General features: G+C 50.4%; 1 protein-coding gene across 3 annotated transcripts in view; it reads left to right on the top strand.

The window, feature by feature from the left end:
* PLXNA4 (plexin A4) overlaps positions 1-20,084 on the top strand; it is a 487,488-nt gene that overhangs the window by 78,785 nt on the left and 388,619 nt on the right. For all 3 annotated transcript variants that reach the window (XM_069586982.1, XM_069586983.1, XM_069586984.1), the window contains exon 3: positions 12,687-12,869. In XM_069586982.1, coding sequence (XP_069443083.1) covers positions 12,687-12,869 — 183 coding nt within the window. The remainder of the gene's footprint in view (positions 1-12,686; positions 12,870-20,084) is intronic.

Below are 20,084 nucleotides of genomic sequence, written 5' to 3'. Positions count from 1 at the left end.
TGGACTATAGCCTGCCAGGCTCCTCTATCCATGGAATTCTACAGGCAAGAATACTGGAGTGGGTTTCCATGCCCACTCCAGGAGATCTTCTGAACCCAGGGACTGAACCTGGGTCTCCTGCATCGCAGACAGATTCTTTACTATCTGAGCCACCAGAACTCAGCTGCTTAATCTCCACCTCCAAGACCTGAACTTAGAGTGACCTTCCAATAGAAGACATTGGTCCATGGGGCAGAAACTGTGACCAGAATCCCCACCTCGCCCCTGTCTAGCGTCTAAGCAGAGCGTGTTGGCCTCTGAGCAGCCGGCCAATCCCACTGGAGAGTCCTTGTGGGGCCTGACAACATATAAAGGGCTTCATCACCTCCTCTTCTCCTCCCATCAGTTCTGTAGGGATAATAGGGAAGGCAGACATCCCATCTAGTTGAGGAAATGGAGGACGGGAAAAGTCAAGGGCTTCACTGAAGGTCATGTAATTGGTGGACCAGAACCTTCTATACATCCTAATTCTCAGCCTGGGGCTCTTCCCACTGGTGTTTCTCGATAGGGCCATAGTGGGACCTGGGGCAGGGGCATGATTGGTGGTGCTGGGCACTTGCTTTGCTGGACTGTAGAGCCCTATGTGCCTACGGGACTCTGCAGCCCCTGCAGAACCAGGAAATCCCTAGCCCCTGATTGAGAGCCGTTGCCAGACCAGGCATCTTCTCAACTTTGGAGTTTACTTGCCAGTACTTCTCAGACTCACAGAGGCACTCGGACCGAGCTTTTCATTTTTAACCCCAAGCTTCGCTTCACGTCGGCAGTGGAGGAGAACCCGCTGGTGTGCACCGTCACACTGACTCACGTCCACTGCTCTCGCAGGGCAGCCCTGGGAGGGGACAGGGTCACTGCCTGGATGCGGGCTGGCCTCCCTGCCTGGCCTGGACGGTCACTCAGTGAGGTCTGGCGCCGGGGATCCTGACACTCCACGAGTCCGTATCCGGAACGGCCAGGCAGCCACCCCAGGCTCTGGGGGCGGGATTGTGCCCATCTGCTCGGGCTGTTTTCTTTTCCTGTCAGCAGGAAGTGCGGCTCTGACTAGATGGGTGTATCCTGTTGTTTATGGTGCAAGGCAAGGCTTTCTCTTTCTGCTCAGCCAAAGTCCTCCCTTAGACCATGATCTCCTACTCCTGCCTGCCCACCCCCATCCCTCCTTCCTCAGCTCTACTACATTCAAGACTCACTCACACACACACACACACACACACACACACATACTGGGACCCAGCCCATATGCCACACTCTAGTCCCCCTGACAGCACACATCACAAACCTCCGTCAGTGCAAACCCTCACCCCTCACAGCCCCATGACCCCTTCTGGTTTAGCACTGGGGGCTGCCGGGTCGCAACTCCAGTCATTATAGATTAAAGCTTTTCCCCCTTCCCTTGAGAAGGCTTCTGTCCGAGGTATTCAGGTGAAAAGGACACCTACCTCTTTCTCTTTGGGAGAAAGCATTTGCAATAAAAGTTACACCCCGGCCAAGTATATGCAGGGCTTTGGGTCCCTGATGGTGGCCAAGCTCCAGGTGATGAGCTGGACCTGGTGAGAGGAAGGGGCTTGAAGCTGGCCTCCTAGGCAGGAACCACTCTGGAGCCCATCGGGCCAGCAGGGAGGGTGATGAGATCCAGGAATCAGGCCTGCAGATGTGAACACAGACAGCTGCCGTGGCCGCAGGGCGGGGTTTGCCAAGCAGGGGATTAGGGCATGGGGCGGCCTCGCCATGTCTTCACGCTGAGATTCTGACCCTGACTTCATGAAGCCGCGCACAGAGGCATGCACCCCGGCGCACACCCACACGTGCACACACATCCTCTCTGCTTGGATGTCCCACCCTGTCTTTTCTCTCTGTCGCTCTCTCTGCTGTGCTTCACTTTCTCACTTACACTCATACTCTGTGCAAGGCATCCCTGAGGCTCCCCGTTTCTGTGATGGATCCTCCCCCACACCCCCACACCACACACAGCAGCTCACACCGCAAGTACAGCCATGTACCCACACCCGTGTACACACACACTCATGCACACACCCCCCTAGACGGTGTGCAATGGCCCAGCCCAAATTAGCAACCGAGCCTCTTATTCGGTCAGCAGACAGACCAGCCCAACTTATCCATCCAGGTCTGCCTTCCCTTCAACTCCTATCATCCCCTTAGGGTGGTGTCTTGGCCAGGATGCTGGCCTGCGGGCTTGGGTCTTTGAGTCTCAGCCAGGTCCATCTCATGAGAGGTCACTGAGCTGGTGAGTGGTTTCCCTTTTGCTTTGAATCATACATTTCATCTTTTAGAAGGAGGCAATAAAACCATATCCCTTAATAAAGTGTGCTGAGACTCCTAGGGAAAGAGAAATACAGAGACATTCATAAGTGATGATAGACACAGAGCACCTTATATTTGTAGAACACTGAAATAGCTCATGGCTTCATCCGTATACTCTCCTTTGGTTACCGTAACCACCTGAGGAGACAGAAAGGGATTTAATAATATTGCTGTGCTTTCATACTTAAAGTTTTTTTTTTTTTTTTTTTTCCGCCACCGATGTCTGCTTTTGAGAAATTTGGGCTGTGCCAGACCCAGATGTTATGTTCGGAATCCCAGGCCTGGAGCGTGCCCACCCACCTTCCCTGTCATCCAGCACGTGATGTGAATACAAAGTCAAAGCCTTTGAAGGAGAGGAGACGTTTCCAGCTAGATCCTCCCTGCGGTCACCTTCCTGTGCCCCTCTGGTTTTTGTAAGGCAGAAGGGAATGGCTCCACATTGGCACACGGCACTGGCATCACCTCATTTACAAAGTTAGTGGAAAGAAGGAAAAAAGACAACTCACGGAGTTCTCCATTCAGTCCCTCAATTTACATATTTTTTAAATTTTTCCTAGTGAATTGGGCCCCGCATGCTGTCCGCATATATGAAACGGCATCAGCGGGGGGAGAAGAAAGCCTGCATCTTTTCCCAGTCTTGGTGTCATTACTGTGTCTCTGTCAGTGTTCCAAAATATAATGGGATTTGTTCAGCTGATTTATCCTGCATGCCGGCAACATTATCCAGACCCACACTTGGGCCCAAGGAGCGAAGAGGGGGAAGATGCATGGCAACGAGACTGGGGCTAATAAAATTTATTCCTCCTAACAAGGGAATGACCTCCCCCGTAATTCAGCCTGGCTAGCGGGGCCACTGCTTCCCAGCGCCGGCCAGAAAACACGCAAACTTAATCATTGTGGTGTGCCCCACTCCAATTACAGTTCCGGTGGCGGCTCAGGTTGTCTGCAGGAGACAGGGAGAGCAGTGGGGAAATGGAACTGATGGGCTGGGGGATGGGGAGGTGGCTCTTGGTCCTTGGCAGGCAGCCGCTGGGACCTCTGAAGCTTAAGGTACCCAAGGAAAGGGACAGCACCTGTGGGTTTTGCTTGGTGCCATTCCAAGGCCGCCTTTGGTCTTTCCCGGGGGTCCAGCTTTGGCTTCTGCACTGAACCCGTCATTGAGGTTACCTGCAGAACTGGACTAGTGGAGACTCATCCGTTTCTCTTGTTTGGCCAGCCTGAATCTCTGGTCGTGGTGCCATGGCCCTCTCTGCTTACCCAGAGGGAGGAACCTGGGGCTCTCAGCAGCTGAGCTAATGAGGAGACGGTCAGGGGTTTGATCCCTGGGGTTCCTGACTTGGAGCTGCTCTTTGCCTGCCATGCTCAGCAATTCCTAGGAGGGGTGTATTGCTACAGCTTGCCATTGGTTACAGCCCGGAGTGGGCTTAGTGTCCCTCTCTTGGGAAAGCAGCTCAAATTAGTGGCATTAGTTGCCTATTAGAAAGATAACTTGTTATCATGATGAGTGAATGGCCACTTAGATGATCCGTATTCTGGTATCCATCTCTGTGAGATGCTTAGAAACAGGGCGCATAGCTCATTGGGAATCTTGGTGTGATTCACTGGGTTCTTTTTCCAACCCCAAGACACTTTTCACAAAGCCCCTTCACTAACGTGTTGGTCTAACCAGGTTACTGTGACTGCGGTTTGCTGGCTTCCTCTCTCTTTCTCTGCACATTCATTTCTCCTTCAATCTCATTGAAAAAGACACAATAAAGAGCTGTTCTGAGATAATGTGTTAGTAACTAAGTGGATGAGGCAGAACAACTCCGTGAGTTGTCTTTTTTCCTTCTTTCCACTAACTTTGTAAATGAGGTGACACTAGCGCCATGTGCCAACGTGGAGCCATTCCCTTCTGCCTTACAAAAACCAGAGGGGCACAGGAAGGTGACCACAGGGAGGATCTAGCTGGAAACGTCTCCTCTCCTTCATGCTCTTTTCTTGACATCTGGGCTCATGGCCGAGGTGTGGGGCCAACCTTTGCCTCTACTGGGGTTTCTCTGGCTCTGAAGTGAGTCTGACTGCCTGGGATCAGCCTGAGCCCTGGGCAGAGCTTTGGAGAGGGTTAGAAATTATGAAAAAGAGCAAAGTTTATGAAAAACAGCAAACAATCGTAGGGCGATATTGTCTGAGTTTTTGGATCTCTTTCTTTGTTTTAGAAATGAGTACTCAAGGCACATGGGAATATTTTATGGAGAAACAAGCTTTCTGATGAGAGTAACCTTAAGCCAACCAGAGCCTCCCCATGAGGTTCCTGCCTCCCTGAGGACTCTCCCTGCTTCCCTCCCAGCCTGCTGTCAGAGGGCACACAGAGTCGTCTCCAGGGATAGATACACTGCGGGCATCAGAGCCTGGCACATCTATGAATGCCATGGGGTCAGCGGTTCTATTTGAGATCTGGCCCCAGTAAGCGGGGATCATTACCTTCCTGCACTGCAGAGATATACAGCTAGAGTCTGTATTTAGACATGAGCTACTGTACTTACCTGATCAATATCTCCCTTTATAAAGGAATCCCACATGTGTAATTCACCTATTCCCTGTTTCCTGTGGAGCTCTACTCTGGTCAGCTCCCAGTATGTGTGTGTGTATGTGTGTGTAAAAGTGTAAGTGTAATTAATTAGTGGGTACATGTTTGGGGCTGCTGAGCATGAAAAATCTAAAGACCTTTACTCTTCCACATCAACAGGCACCTGTTTTTCTCCTAACTTGTGTTTCTTTTCTAAACTTCAGCTTTCCCTCTCCTTAGGGACAGGTTGGCTCAGGAGAGGAGGAAGCCCACTCTGATGACTGGCCAAGGGCCTGCTCCAGACAGGAGGTTCAATTTCTCCCAGAGATCACAGAAGGGCAGAAGGCTTTTCCTGGATAGTAGCAAAAGAAGTCAGGCCTGTCCCTCCAGCAGTCTCTCTCATCCTGGCATGTTGAGAGACCTGTTCCCTGATCCTGGTCCTTTTGGGGCCACCCTCCAGTACCCTAGAGGAAGCCTCTATGCAATACCACTTTTTTCCCCTTCAAACTTGGAATTTGGGGTTCTGGTATCTATTTCTCAGTACCTTGATAGAACATGAGAGGTCAATTCACTCTCTAAGACTCCATTTTTCTCTTCTGTAAAATGGGGCTGTTCAGTTCTAAGCTCTGGGGTCATTTTCCTCTGAAACTGCACAATGCGTGAAAGCATGGCCATGTCCTGTCCTGGATGGGGAACCCTCAAGTGACCCCCAGTGTTGCCTCTTCCTTGAAACCTTACTGCCCCCTCAGCAGTCATGGTCCCACCCTCTGTCCCTCCAGCTGCGGTGCACAACTGAAGCTGGGCACACATGGCCTTGCCTAGTCATGGACCTGGTCTGCAGGTCCTCCAAGCCATCTTTCTATTGTTAGGTCCTCACCTGCTGCTTGGTGCCTAGTAGATCCTCCTAAACACTCTCAAGCAGGGTAATCAGTGAGGAACAGTAAATACTGTCGTCTTCATCTGGTGCCTCAGTGTCCTCTAGTGGCAATGGAGAGTTCCAGTAGCCTAAGAGACCAAGAGTTGGATGGAAAAAGGCCCAACTGAAGGCCCCGCAGTGTGTGAGCTTGGGAAGGTCTTGGATGCCTTCTTTCCCATAATGGTCCAGCCTCCTAGCTTTGGGGGTGGGTGCGGGGTGCTCAGGACTAGGCGGCTTGAGGGTGGATGCTACTTTTGCCTTCAGAGAGAGCTAGAGAATGAGTTTGCTCCCAGATGGAAGGATTCCTCTCTCTGCTGGGCCAGGAGCTACCATGAGCAATGGGAGGACCAGGTCGACTTTGTATTTTTCCTTCCTGGGTTCAGAGACGGCGACTGCCGGCACAGAGCGGTTGGCAGCTGTATCCCCAGGTGGAGGATTCGCCCATCTCCGCAGGCTCACCTGGTCAGCCTCCTTTGGATCAGTCTGGGATATTTGTAAACAGCGGACATCTGGGGTGAAAGGGGCAGCCTATGGCTATGGAAGAGACCAGGTCCCAGAGCCGAGCTAATTGGCCCACAGGGGCATGGACCTGGTGACCTTTATCTCATTAGCACTGCTTTTGGACCACTGAGCTCTGGTCTAGTTCTGATCTTTCCATAATAAGGGCTCAATCTGGGGTTTCTGCAAAGGTGGGGTGACTAAGGGCAGGGCTAAAACAGCTCCACCCAGCAAGAGGGATGCATCTGGAACCAGGCCGGGGGCCATGCTAGCCAGGACGAAGAGTGATTTCAGAATCAGGTCCCCACCCAAGGCCTCGTCACTGGAGGGCTTCAGGATGGATTGGCCCAGGTTATGAGGGTGATGGTGGGGCAGGGGCCGGAGGGTGATGCCCACTGTCTCCCAGGTCTACTCCTTCTTCAGCCCTTCTCAGAGGGTCTCTGCAGAGACCACCAGAAACCGCTGGGGTCCTTGGGTGGCTGCTCTGCAGCTCTGCCCTGCAGCCTGGGGAGACTGAGCAGGAAGGATGCTGGCAGCACTTAAAATCCCCTTTCTGTGGAGATGATAGAGCTTTTCAGAGTGCCAGTCCCTCTGCAGAGTGGGAGCAATTTCCCTGTAATTGGTAAAGTAACCGTAACTGCTCTGTCATTTGTATGTAGCGACACGTAATTGCACGGTAACCTTTGCCGCTGAGTGCGAGGTAAGCGCGGTAAGCTATTAGATTGTAATTCGGAGTGTCAGCTCTGGCTCCCCACGCCACCTCCACCACTGCTGCTCGGCTCGGGGAGGCTGCCACAGGGCCCCTCTGCCTCCAGGTCTAGTGGGTCCTGCTCTGGTGGTTTTGCTTGTCACATGGCGTTCTCTCCTGGGCCTAGTCTGTGGCACCCTCAGCCAGGAAGAGACCCCCGTGGTGACCTGGGATGGTGCTTCTTACTAAATCATCTGGGAAGGGGTTAAGATACAGATCTCTGAGCCCCAGCTCCAGAGTTTCTGATCCAGTAGATCTGGGGTGAGGGTGACCAGAATTTGCATTTCCAAGGAGCGGCCCTAACTCTAACCAGGGCTTCCCTGGTGGCTCAGACGGTAAAGAATCCGCCTGTGATGCAGGAGACCCTGGTTTGATCCCTGGGTTGGGAAGATCCCCTGGAGAAGGGAATGGCACCCTACTCCAGTATTCTTGCCTGGAGAATTCCATGGACAGAGGAGCCTGGCGGGCTACAGTCCATGGGATTCTCCGGGCAAGATTCTCTCAGATCTCAAAGAGTCGGATGTGACTGAGGGACTAACACATACACCCAGCCCTAACTCTTCTGGACCTAAGACTTTTTCTCCTTAATCAGCCTCATTGGCCTGATAGATCTTTAGGAAGAACCACCTTTGCTCTTTCATCTTGATAACCTTAGTGCCTTTAATCTTGATCACACCTCTCTGAGACAGGTATCATGAATTTCCCCAAAGATTCTAAGACTCACAAAGGTTATTTGAATTGTCTATAGATGACCTGGATTCAATCCCTGGGTTGGGAAGATCCCCTGGAGAAGGGAAAGGCTACCCACTTCAGTATTCTGGCTTGGAGATTTCCATGAACTGTATAGTCCATGGGGTCACAAAGAGTCGGACACATTTGAGCGACTTTCACACACACACAAGGGTAACCAACAGTAACTAGAGCTAACCGCTGTCTGGTTTGTTGTTGCTGTTTAGTTGCTGAGTTGTACCCCACTCTTTCGAGACCCCATGGGTTGTAGCCCACCAGGCTCCTCTGTCCATGGGATTTTTCAGGCAAGAATACTGGACTGGGTTGCCATTTCCTTCTCCAGGGGATCTTCTCAACCCGGGAATTGAACTCAGGTCTCTTGCATTGGCAGGTGGATTCTTTACCACCGAGCCACCTGGGAAGCCCAACACTCTCTTGGCACTTACTCATGGCCAGAGGTTGGTCTACATGAATTAGCCATTGAATCCTCTCTACAGTACTGGGAAGTATATGCTATTATTATTATCCCTATACTACCTATGAAAACCTGGGGCACAGAGAAGTTAAATAACGTGCCCCAGGTCACACAACACTAAGTGGTGGAGCTAGGATTCTAACCTCGGCTTTCTGGCTCTAGTTCCAAAATAGTGTTAGCTATTTTGAGACTCAGGTCTTTATTTAGTCATCCATCAATTCATCCATGCATTTTCTGTTTAATATATATGTCTTAACCTATTATGAACGAGGAACAGAGCTAAGGGTACAAACATGCCTAAAATACGGTGCCGTCCTTGAGCTCATGGCCAGCCCCTGGAATCCAGTGTATCACCAGTCTCACTTTACAAGTCAGGCACCCCATGAGGACATCTGTGCAAAGCAGATCTGGTATCTTCATAATGGGCCAGAAGGGACCCCAGAGGCTATGGCCCTGTCCGAGGCTTTGGGGTCTGTTCACAGGGGTGCCCACCGCATACATTCCCGTGCAGCAGACGCTAATCTCTTTCCCTGGTAAGAATGAAGCTGCTGTCTAATGAATAAGCACTGGAGAGGTGGCCAGAGTTCATTCGTGGGTATTTGTGGACTGGCAGGAGAGAGGGCCTGCAGGCGCGCCCGGCTCCTGATTACCACGGAGCCCAGCCCCTTCCTGGCTCCTCTGGCTCCAGCTCTAATCTTGCTGTTAATGGAGCCCAGGGGAGAGCTCGGCCAGGGCTGGAGGAGCACACACTCTCCTCCCCTGTTGCCCAGGGTGCTCAGGAACCTGCTCCAGCCTTCACTTGTCGAAGGTGTTCACCAGTTAGGCTTCCCTTCCATGGGTCCTGGCATCTGCTCCCCACACCCCAGCCCCCCAGGGTCTGCAGGCCCTGTGGGACCCTCCCTCTGCTCTCCTCTCCTCCCATGCTGCAATTACTCTGATGCTTTGGCTCAGTCTCTGGGGATGGTGTCCTCAGAGAGCTATGTTCTGGCCGGGAGCATGCAAGGGCCACTCCCTGCTGCACCTTCCCGCCCCCTGCCCAAGGCTGTTCTGGGCAGGGTTTCCATCAGAAAAATGAACCCGAAGAGACACTACCTTGAGGGCTCTCCAGTTTAGCCAGTGCCTTCACACCTGTTGTGTCTCCTTGGTCTCAGGATGAGCCCATCTTGATATTTTACTGTCAAGGAATGGTAGGCCCAGAGAATGCGAGGAGGCTGTGCCAAGGTGTATGCTTGGGAAGCTGCTCAGCTGCCATGTGAACCCAAGTCTTGTGTTTTCTCCCACCCCTTCACTGTTAAAAATCCTTCCCTTATCAACCCCAGCTGGAGGAAGTGAAGAGTAAGACCCCGCCCCCACCCTGCGCCACAGATGGGGACCTCAGTATCCATGCACCCTCAGGCTGGTGTCTGGTTCAGGCTCCTGGTCCAGGGTCTCCATCACCCCTTTTTCACCTAGGGCCCCGCTCAGAGGGAGAAACCAAGACACAGGGGAGTCTGAGTGGGAAGCTCTCATGTCTCCGGAATCCTAGGGCCGCGGTAGGAGCCCCAGGTGTGGCCTTGGCTTCATTCGAGCCTGATGACAATACCATGAGGTCAGCAATTTGGGGGCATACCTGCAGGTCTAGGTGAGGAGCCCCGGATCTGCCCCCTGTGTGGGTCTCGCAGGGAGCTGACCTGAGCTGAAACTGGTAGAGTCCTGGCTGCCAGGACACCAGGCTGAGCTGTTCTCACTGTCCCCCGCCGATGAAAACATTTCTCACCAGGGCTTTTGCGGTGCAAGATGCCGCCGTGGTAAACACTTGTGGGTCCCTGACCTTCTGCCTCTGAGCAAGCAAGGATTTAACACAGCCATTGGCTGAATGCACACTTTTGTTTTTGTAGGTTGGATGGTTTTCATCTCGTGTTCTGCCCAGTGAAGAAGAAAGTTATCTGGTTACTTAAAACTCAGAATTGCAGTCCTAGGGGCTGAACAGCCTGAGTCGTGTCAGGTCAAGGCGGTGTGTGTTTGTACCAGGTGTGGTGGGAAACATGGATGGCCTTGTTCCCTGCCTCAGTTTCCCCTTGTGGAGAGTGGACAGTCCTTCAGCCTTATCTACTTGGAAAACGGTAGTAGTGGGTGAGATCCTTTGGCTAAAGGCAGACATCCCGGCAGCACAGTTTAGGGCTGAGAACGTCCAGCGTGAGGACAGGACCAGAGGCAGGAATGTGCAAGGCCATGAAGATCCCTAAGCTGCCCTCTGAATGCTTGGCAGTCACCGTGGTTATGTCCATCAGGGAGAAGACATTGTCCTTTATCTGGGTTTTTTTTCTTCCTGTTTCCTCTCCATTTCTTCTACTGTCCACCTTAGCTGTCTCTCTTTTCCCCAATTCCTCATTTTAGGAAAAAACCATAAAGGTCAGACTGGACCTTGAAAGCTTCCTCTTGCCTTTGACTCCTGCAGTTGTTTTTGGAGGGAGTGGAGGTAGTAGAGGCTTCCCTGGTGGCTCAGACAATAAAGAACCCACCTGTGATGCAGGAGACCTGGGTTTGATCCCTGGGTCGGGAAGATCCCCTGGAGAAGGCAATGGCAACCCACTTCAGTATTCTCCCTATGGACAGAGAAGCCTGGTGGGCTACAGTCCATGGGGTCGCAAAGAGTCAGACATGACTGAGCGAGGTAGGGGTTGTGTTTGGTCTGGGCTGTTGGATTAGACGATGCGAGAGAGGCCAAAACAGGATGTGGGGTGGACGTCTGCACTGCACGTGGCTGTACGTGCTCCCCCCTGCCCTGGCTGCCCCCACCACGATAAGAGGGAGGTCGAGATGCTCGGCACACAGACATTGCCTGCCACCCCTGCCCCCCACTGCTGGGAGGGAGATGAGGGCCCCTGCATCCCTGGAAAGCTCGGAGTTGGCCACTTTGATGTGGCTCTGCTGGCAAGAGCCTGCCTGCTGGTTCTCCAGAAGCCTCTTCCTTTGGCTGGATTGGAGCCTTTAAAAAATGACACCTTGTATTTTATTTCCCTGCTTTCTCTGAAAAGTCCAAAGGCGTTTACAGGCATGAGCTCTATAGGCTTTATGGACGCCCATCAAAAAGTGGAGTTTGTTTCCTTCATCTTTATAGAGTGGAAAATCAAAGCACAGAGAGATGGAATGACTCTTAGGAGAGACAGTTCTTCCGAGAAAAAGGGAGAAATCCAGCGTAGGATCTTAGAGCCTCAGGGAGGTCAGTGCCAACCCCCAAGCTGCTCAGTGCGGGGCGCTGGAGGCCCCTCAGCAGCCATTGTCGGGGTCTTCGCCACTCCCTAGGAGGACTTTCTAGCTGTGACCCTCTGCTTACATGGGGATCTGGGAGGCTGCAATGAAACAGGGAGACACTCAGCTAAAACAATGGGGGTAGGGTAGGGTGCAGAAATGGCTTTACTTGTTGGTTCCTGACTCCTGAAATTGTCCCGGAATCAGAAGCCAGAGTTGGGTCCCTGTGTCCCACGGGGTACCTGGGAATCCCGGGACTGTCTTCTTTAAGGGATGCTAAAAAGTATTCCTGTGAAAAAAATGGTTTAGGAAATAAATTGTTCGGAAAAAATGCTGAGAGAATTTTAAAGCTATTTCTTCCTAAAAAGACTTTTCAGACATTTTTTGGTAACAATTAGGAATGTCTTACATGATGTTAGAATGTACTGGGTTTCAGGACATTGCCCAAAATCATTTGCCCAAGGAACCCGTTTATGGTAGAAAATCTTGTGGGACTTGTGTTCCATGGAAGGCAATTTGGGAAACGCTGGTGAGAGTATGACAGTGTCAGGGCTGCCCTTCTTCATTATGCTGTGAAAGGAGGAGGCTGGGATGGGACATAGGGAGGCACTTGTGGCCCGACTGAATTCATCCACAAACTTTCCACTCTTCCCTTTCCTCCTTTCCCTGACTAATTGTCCATACACGTCTCTGCCATGGTGTTAACATTGTTAACATTAACGTCTGTGCATGTGTTAACATTCCTATTTCTCTGTTCCACACCTTTGTGTCCTGATCTCTGTGTCTGCTCGACAGTAAGTGTGTAGATATGGAGACCTTGCCCCACTCACTCCCTATCAGGGATGTCTGGGTCCCATGCTCGTGAGTGGTGGCCCAGTGCTTTCCTAAGTCATGGTGATGATGGGCTGTCAAGATGGTACCTGGAGCAGCCGGAGGTGGGGCAGAGAGGCTGCAGAGTGTGGTAGAAAGAAGACTCCAGGGATCTGTGACTTTCTGCCATGTGACTTTCTGCAGTCTACCTAGATGACTGTTGACAGGCTACCTAGTTTCTCCAGAGCTGAGTTTTTCATGTGATAAAGCAGTGATTTATACCAGGTGATTCATCTCTAAGGATTCTCCTAGCTCCAGAGTTCCCTGACTCAGTGCGAGTTGCTAGCTTCTAATTCTTCTCCCTCTTCCTTTTCAGCTCTTAACCATTGATGACAACTTCTGTGGCCTGGATATGAACGCCCCCCTGGGCGTGTCGGAGATGGTGCGTGGCATCCCCGTCTTCACGGAGGACAGGGACCGCATGACTTCTGTCATCGCTTACGTCTACAAGAATCACTCTCTGGCCTTCGTGGGCACCAAAAGTGGCAAGCTGAAGAAGGTAGGACAAGGGGTAGTCATTTCGGTGACCGTGTGGACAGCCTGTCCCCAGCGGGACAGATGTTGGCTTGTGTTCTCTTACTACCCTGGGCCTGGTTGGTGAGTGATACAGGTTTGCACTACGGAGGTGTCTTGCTGTTTTGAGGTCGACAGTGGTATTCTTGTCCCTTCTCTGCCTTCACATGGAGGACTGTTGTGGGACTCACACTGGGTGAGTGTGTGGATCCACCTCTTCCACGGGCTGGTGTGCTCCTGAGAGGTGTGCGTCTCCAGGCTCCTAGTCTAAATGGTGTGCTCTGTCTAACTTGGGCTTATGCCCTAAGGCAAGACCTTTATTAGGCATGGATGGTTGGGAAGGATGGACAGGGGCAAGGGATGTGCCTGTTCCTCCCTCTTCAGTCCTCCTGGCTGGTGCATCCATCTGGAATCCACTCAGGGAACAGAGGGAGGAAAGTATATAGTACCTGCTGGAATTGCTGCTGGGGCTAAGAGCCAGATCGTGGGACGAGGAAACCATGGATGCTGTGGGAGCACAGAAGTGCCTTCAGGTGGAGTGGAACCATGTGATCCAGGGACGTGAGCTTTCCTCCTCGTTCTCCAGAACGAGGCTTGCTGGCTTCAGCGGTCCTGGGTGACCTTGGCCCATCTGCTGTGTTTCACGTCCCCATCTATGCAGTACTCTGTCACCTGCCTCGGCTTGGGATCTCAGTGGGTTGGCACTGGTCCCCCAGAGTGCCCTTCTTGCTTGGATCAAAAGCCTTTCTAAAACTCAAGGCAGTAGGTCTCATTTTCTGTTGGCCGATAATCATATTTGAGTCTTTCTCCTGGGAAGTACTGATGCTGCCATGCGGAGATCCTGCTTGTTTTAATTAGGCTTCCCCTGGAATTTTCTGGACATCGTGCGGTCCAGATGGATGAAGCGGCAGTGCCTTATCTGAGACCGAGTTTCGATGCCTGCTTTTCTCTTTGCTGTGTTTGTGGGTATGAGCTTGATGGTCAAGGGGAAATGCTCTCTGCAGATCTCGATATTGTACCTGTTATCCTGTCCTATGGTGTGACGGCCTATCCCAGCCACTGTTTTTCTCTCTTCAGATTGTGCATCTTTGTGGAACAGGTGGTGGGGCTGGAGGGTGAGAGTGTGGAGGGGGAGAGGCAGGGAGAAGAGTGTGTGTGGGCTGGGTGTGTGTGTGAAGCAGTCACATGGCTAGCGGCTGGAAGAGAAAGCGTATGTTGGTGAAACGCCATGGCATGTGGCAAGAGTGATGGAGGCAACCCACCACGCACTGGGGTCACTGCCTTCTATGTCAAATGAACAGATTAATTTAACCTTTGTCTTTACAGCTTGAAGAATTATATTTCCTAGCCACCTGCCTTTCTGCAAAGGCTATGTTGAACATAACTGAATGTTTTCTTGCTGCCTTGGCCTTCTTGTGATTTCTACTCACATAGTGGACTGGGCTCATGGACACCCGGGGAGGATGCTGGGAAGTGCAGGCATGTTGTGTCTGGTTGTTGCAGCCTTCCCAGCTCTTCCTCTAGGGCACCTTGTCACTCATCACTTCCAGATGCTGCCAGGAGTCCTGGTCCACATCAGCACCCTTCCTCCTTGCTGAGCTGTGGCTTCCAGCTTTCAGTGAGCTGGGAAATCAGATAACCAAACTTGCTGAAATTGTGTCTGATAAGCCTCCGTATAAGCCCCGTGCGGGGGGTGGGGGGTGCGGTGGCGGGGGGTGGAGTCCACGAGCTTTAGAGCAGGGACTTCAGGAAAAGATGTTTCTTTTGGTTGCTCAGGTGACTTCATTCTTCATGAGGATTCAACGAGTTCGATTTGCTGGCAAAGTGGATTCTAAATACCAAAGACATTCCCATTTGCAAGTCACACAGTGCAATGTCTGTTGACCTGCTTTGCTTGCTCTGATGGTTAAATAAGCACTGTTGAGGGTAAATAAATAAGTGAAGGAACTGGGAGTGCTTTAGGTCTTGTCTCTACTAAGCCCATCTCAGTGGAAAGGAGAGGTGACATCCTTCAATGTTCTGGAAGGTTCCCACCCCGTCAACTTCCTACCAGGGGCCAGAGGATCTTTTCACTTGCTGGCCAGACCAAGTAGACCCTTTAGAAGAAATTTTTTTTTTTTTTGCTATTGTCTGAGCTGGTGGGTATATGGTGTCCATGATATAAATATTGAGAATTCACTGCACATAACAGAACAGAAAGTTATTTTCTCTTGGGGGAAAAAAAAGATGTTTCCTGGCCACGGCAGCATCGTAAACCTAAGTCGGTTGACTTGCAAATAAATGTGTGCTCTTGGTCAGAGGGTGGTCAGAGGCTAATGGGGGCTGACTCTCTCACCTGTGGAAGCCAGTCCCCTGATGGGGATCAGAGCGAGGCCCATCTCTGTGAGTGGGGGCTGAGGACACCTCCAGGCCCCCGGGCAGGCCAAGTGCACACAGACCTCCATTGTGGGGCAGGCTGTGGGCAGAGCCTCGCCTTGAAGTGTCCCCCGAGGTCAGCCAGGCTGGCCATAACAGGCCACACCTGACCAGGGGCTTTAGGGCTTTAGAAACTGTGGACTGGCATTTCTCATCTTTTACTGGCATTTCTCATCTTTTACTTTGGAGCAGGGGGTAGGAGCGAGGTTCTATTTCAGTCACCCGGGACATTACACTTAATTTCCAGAACTGTGGTGGGACTGGTGAAGCGTAAACATTTGGGAAGCAGGGCCAGAGAGTCATGTGTGGGGGAATGAGCCAGTGGCCCTCCTGGGGGAAAGCCAAGCCATGCGGGCAGCAAACTTTCTGCTCCACGAGCTCAGAGCAGTGGCCTTTTTAATAGTTTTGCTGAAGCCCAGCTATACTCCTGCAGACTCAGCCGGCCCTGGGGGACAGTCTGAATAGGGAAAGGAAAGCTGGGCTGCCGCGTCTGTTGTTTGAAATAATAAAAAGCGAAACTGGCCCATTTATTTATTTTTTTCTAAACAATAGAATTTCCCCACCACTCTGGCTCCCTGAGCACCACTCCCCTTGCCCTGTCATAACTCGGTCCTGCTTTTCCCAGAGGTTATCAGGACCCCATTCAGTCTCTGGGCAGAGGCCCAGCCGTGGAAAGCTGTGGGGCCGCAGGAGGATTTAGTGGGAAGTTTTGTGAGCTACTGAAACTGGGGTCTCAGGGTAATAGAAATCATACGGCCGCCGTAATTACAGAGCCGGTTTCTCTGAGCCCTGTAATAATCTCCCGCGTGAATCAAGGGCCTTGCAGGGTTCTTTGCAATATGACAAGAGACTCAAGGTGGGAAGGCTGGGCGGGAGGGGGCTAGGGGGTTTGCTAAGAGTAGGGGAGTTTGCTGTGAGTTTCAGGAGTTCAGGAGCTAGTCTGTAGCAGCTATCCATGGGCTGCCCTGAAAATTACTGACTTTCCATTTTGTTTGAAAGGCATGGGTCCCCATCATTGGCAACCTTGTCTCTGATGACCGTAATTTTACTCCTTTAGTGCTCACATCACATGAGGCAGGGGGAAAGGAGGTGAGGAAAGTACCAATTTGGATGTCTTTTATTTTTTCTGATCTGTGTGTGTGTGTGTGTTATGGCTGGCATTGGCACATAAATGCTCCAGTCATCAGGAAGTGCCTAGAAATTTAGGAATAAGTTACAGGCTGTTACAGTTTCAACTACAGGTTAAACTCTTAAGGCCAGCACCATTCCGATTTGCTTTAAGGTGTCCATATAAATCTGAAAACCTTTGACCCAAGTTGGGAAAATGAAGTCAGTGTTGCCTCAGAGGACAAGATCTCTTTGCTTAAATATTCCAGCTCTGATTTCTCTGTCTCTTGCATTTTTACCACTAAGTGATCATATTTTATGGCTGCTGTTCAGCAGTGAATTACTGCCTGACATTAGTGGGAGAGACTAATGTTCATTGTGAACCAGAACATCATAAACTTTCACTTGAGGTGTGATTGCTCCTGTCATTTTGTGATTGCGTCTTTCCTGGGTGTTCTGTTAGGTTGAACTGCACACACCAAGGGGCGGAGCGCTGGGAGAATGTTGGGTAGGCAGAACCCTGGCTGGCCTTGCTGTTGGCTTGTAGTAGGATGTGTGTCTGTGTGTGTGCACACATACACACAGCCTCTCTTGTGTGGGTGTGTGTCAGCATGGAGAGTCACAGGAGTAGAGAACACAAAGTCATTCTTCTTGGGAACTGTCATGCAGCTTAATTCAGTCTTCCTAATTTTTTTGTGTGAGCCTGTTTGAATTTTTTTCTTTTTTCTTTTTCTTTTCTTTTATTGACATATAGTGGATTTATAATATTGTGTTAGTTTCATGTGTACAGTAAAGTGGTTCAGTTATACACATCTAGCTTTTCTTTTTCAAGTTCTTTTCCCTTGCAAGTTGTTACAAAATATTGAGTAGAGTTCCCTGTGGTACACAGTAAGTCCTTGTCGGTAATCTATTTTATATCTATTTCGTATATAATAATGTGTATATGTTAATCCCAAACTCCTAATTTATCCCTCCCTCTCCTTCCCCTTTGGTAACCATATATTTGTCTTCTATGTCTATGAGTCTATTTCATATATAAATTCATTTGTATCAGATTTTTTAGATTCCACACATAAATGATATCATACGTATTTGCCTTGTTCTGTCTGAGCCTGTGTGGAATTGATTTGCCTGTGTTTCATAGGCCCTGAACACAGACCCAGAAGGGCAACTAGTAGAGGGGGAGGGAGACTCGCCTGAGGCTGTGTCATTCTGAACATAAGCTCTCAGAAACAGATGCTGTGTGTGTGTGTGTGTTTCTGCAGTGCTTGAGTCACAGGGCAACACCAGATCAGAGATGTGCAGCTCCTGCCTTGCAACTTCCTCAGTGTATCTGAGAACTCTTTAATATTCACCTGGAAATTTATCAATAAACCAATTGATAATAATATAATAACCAAATAAAAACAATAATAATAATAATAATAACAATAAGTTAACTAAAAAGAAACTCATGTCATGGAGAGCTCTCTAGATGGCTGAAGGCATCACAAAATTCAGTGGAGATACAGCTGAAACTCCAGCTTGCCCTGCGATCAGAGCAGAACCTGAGTGTACCGGATATAAGTTTTGGTGAGTTGCCCGTTATGTTGTTGTTGCTGTTCCGTCACTCAGTCGTGTCCGACTCTTTGCGACCCCGTGGACTGCAGCACTCTGGCTTCCCTGTCCTTCACCATCGCCCAGAGTTTGCTTAAACTCACATCCATTGAGTCAGTGATGCCATCCAACCATCTCATCCTCTGTTAGTTTTTCAAACCAGAGAGGCTGGCCGCTTTGCTTGTGGGTAGTCCCTCAAGCAGAAGGGAAAAAGAAATATTGAAGAATCAATGCCAGACAATTTCCATAATGAGAAAAGTGCATCACAGTTGTTGGCTCTTTGTTGTCATAGTTGTCATTTTTGCCGTGCTATTTTTGCATTTCCCACCCTGGTTTTGCAAGTATTAGGCCCACGTGGATCTTAACCTATGGGTTGAGTGAGGGGGATGCTGAGGCTGAGATGCTGCAAACAGAAAAGTGTAACAGATGTTCCAGGGACCCTCCTTTCTCTGACTTCACGTCTAAGGAGGGACAGAGAGACTGGTCATTCAAGCCTGGGGGTCCTGGGACTGGCCTTCAAACCAACCTTGCCTCGTGCCCTTCCGTTCACTTCTTGTGGCCCTCCTCCCACCTCGATTCAGTCTCCTCAGCTGGGCTATAGGCCTTTTTGTTCATGTTGTACCTGTAAGACGTGGCCACCAGCTCAGCTGGCAGTATCCTCTTGTGTGTGTGTGTTAGTCGCTCAGTTGTGTGAGACTCTTTGTGACCCCATGAACTGTAGCCCACCAGACTCCTCTGTCCATGGAATTCTCCAGGCAAGAATACTGGGGTGGTTTGTCATTTCCTTCTCCAGGGGATCTTCCTGACCCTGGAGACCCTTCCAAATCCGGGTCTCCTGCATTGCAGGTGAATTCTTACCATCTGAGCCATCCTCTTGGGCACATCTTATATTCCTGAACAACATCAAGCCCTCACTCAACCATCCTTTTTGTGTAAATGTGTTCCCACTTGTGCTATTTTCTTATCCTTCCCTACTTTTCACTACTCAGCCCTGAGGCTCACCCCCTGTCCCACAGATCTCTGGGTGGGGGTCCCAAGTGGTCACCAGTGCTGACCCGAGTAGGGTTAGAGTGGTGTCCTCTCAATGGTGCATCTGCTGCAGCCCCTCTCAAGGCAGTTAGACCCCAAGAGCTGGGGCTTAGACTTGTTTTCCTCCTGGTGTCCTCTTGAACCACACTTTGAGATCCCCAGAAAATACTACCCTGGAAACATTTGTCATTCTGTTTTCCAAATGATCGTTGCTAGTGCGCATGACTTAAGGAGATGATTTTAAATGAGCTTTGCCAATTCAAGATTTATTGATACATGTATGCCATTTTTTTGAATCATATGTGTGTGTGTATATATATAGGCATTTGTGTAGAATGATCCTGATCACAAATTAAAGCACAGACATTAAAATTAAAGAAAGTGCTGCAGAAACACCCCAAATCATGGAGCGTGCTCAGTCAGCTGATGCTCAAATGCCAGGCACGCTGGAGGAATTTATCCAGTGACACATGCAATTGAAGTAAAATATTGTGCTTTACAAGAACATATCATTAAAATGAGAACTAGCAGCATATCAGGAGTCTGGCCATGTAACCAAGACAACAAAGATGGGAAAGGATGAAAGGCATGATGTACCAGAGGAAGAGGGAGGAGGCAGAAGGCAAGAGGAGGAGGTGGGGCACCTCGCTGTCAGTGGTCCCCTCACTGCTGGGCTCATAGCTGATCAGTTTTGGACAGGAAGAGGATAGAATCTGGATGGTGATCCTGGTGGAGGCTCCAAGCCAGTATAGGACCAGGGCTGGGGAAGGCAGTGGTAGCCAGATTGACTTAGAGTCCCCCAGTGGAAGCTCTGATTGGGGGGTGGGGTCTGCTTATAGTTCCTACTTGTTCTCAAGTGACTTCCCATGAATGTGGCCATTGGACTTGCTGCCTGGTGCTGTCGCGGTGCTTCTTCCAGCAGCTTTGGTTTCTCATAGAGGCATTCCTGGTGACTTCTATAACAACTCACATCTCCCACATTCACTCCGTGCCTTCTATCCCGCCCCCAGGGGACACAGATGTATTGATTATGGACTGCTGTGTAACAAATGAC

This window comes from Ovis canadensis, chromosome 4 (assembly GCF_042477335.2).
Source record: "Ovis canadensis isolate MfBH-ARS-UI-01 breed Bighorn chromosome 4, ARS-UI_OviCan_v2, whole genome shotgun sequence".
Classification (NCBI taxonomy): domain Eukaryota; kingdom Metazoa; phylum Chordata; class Mammalia; order Artiodactyla; family Bovidae; genus Ovis; species Ovis canadensis.
This window is presented reverse-complemented; position numbering and strand designations above follow the sequence as displayed.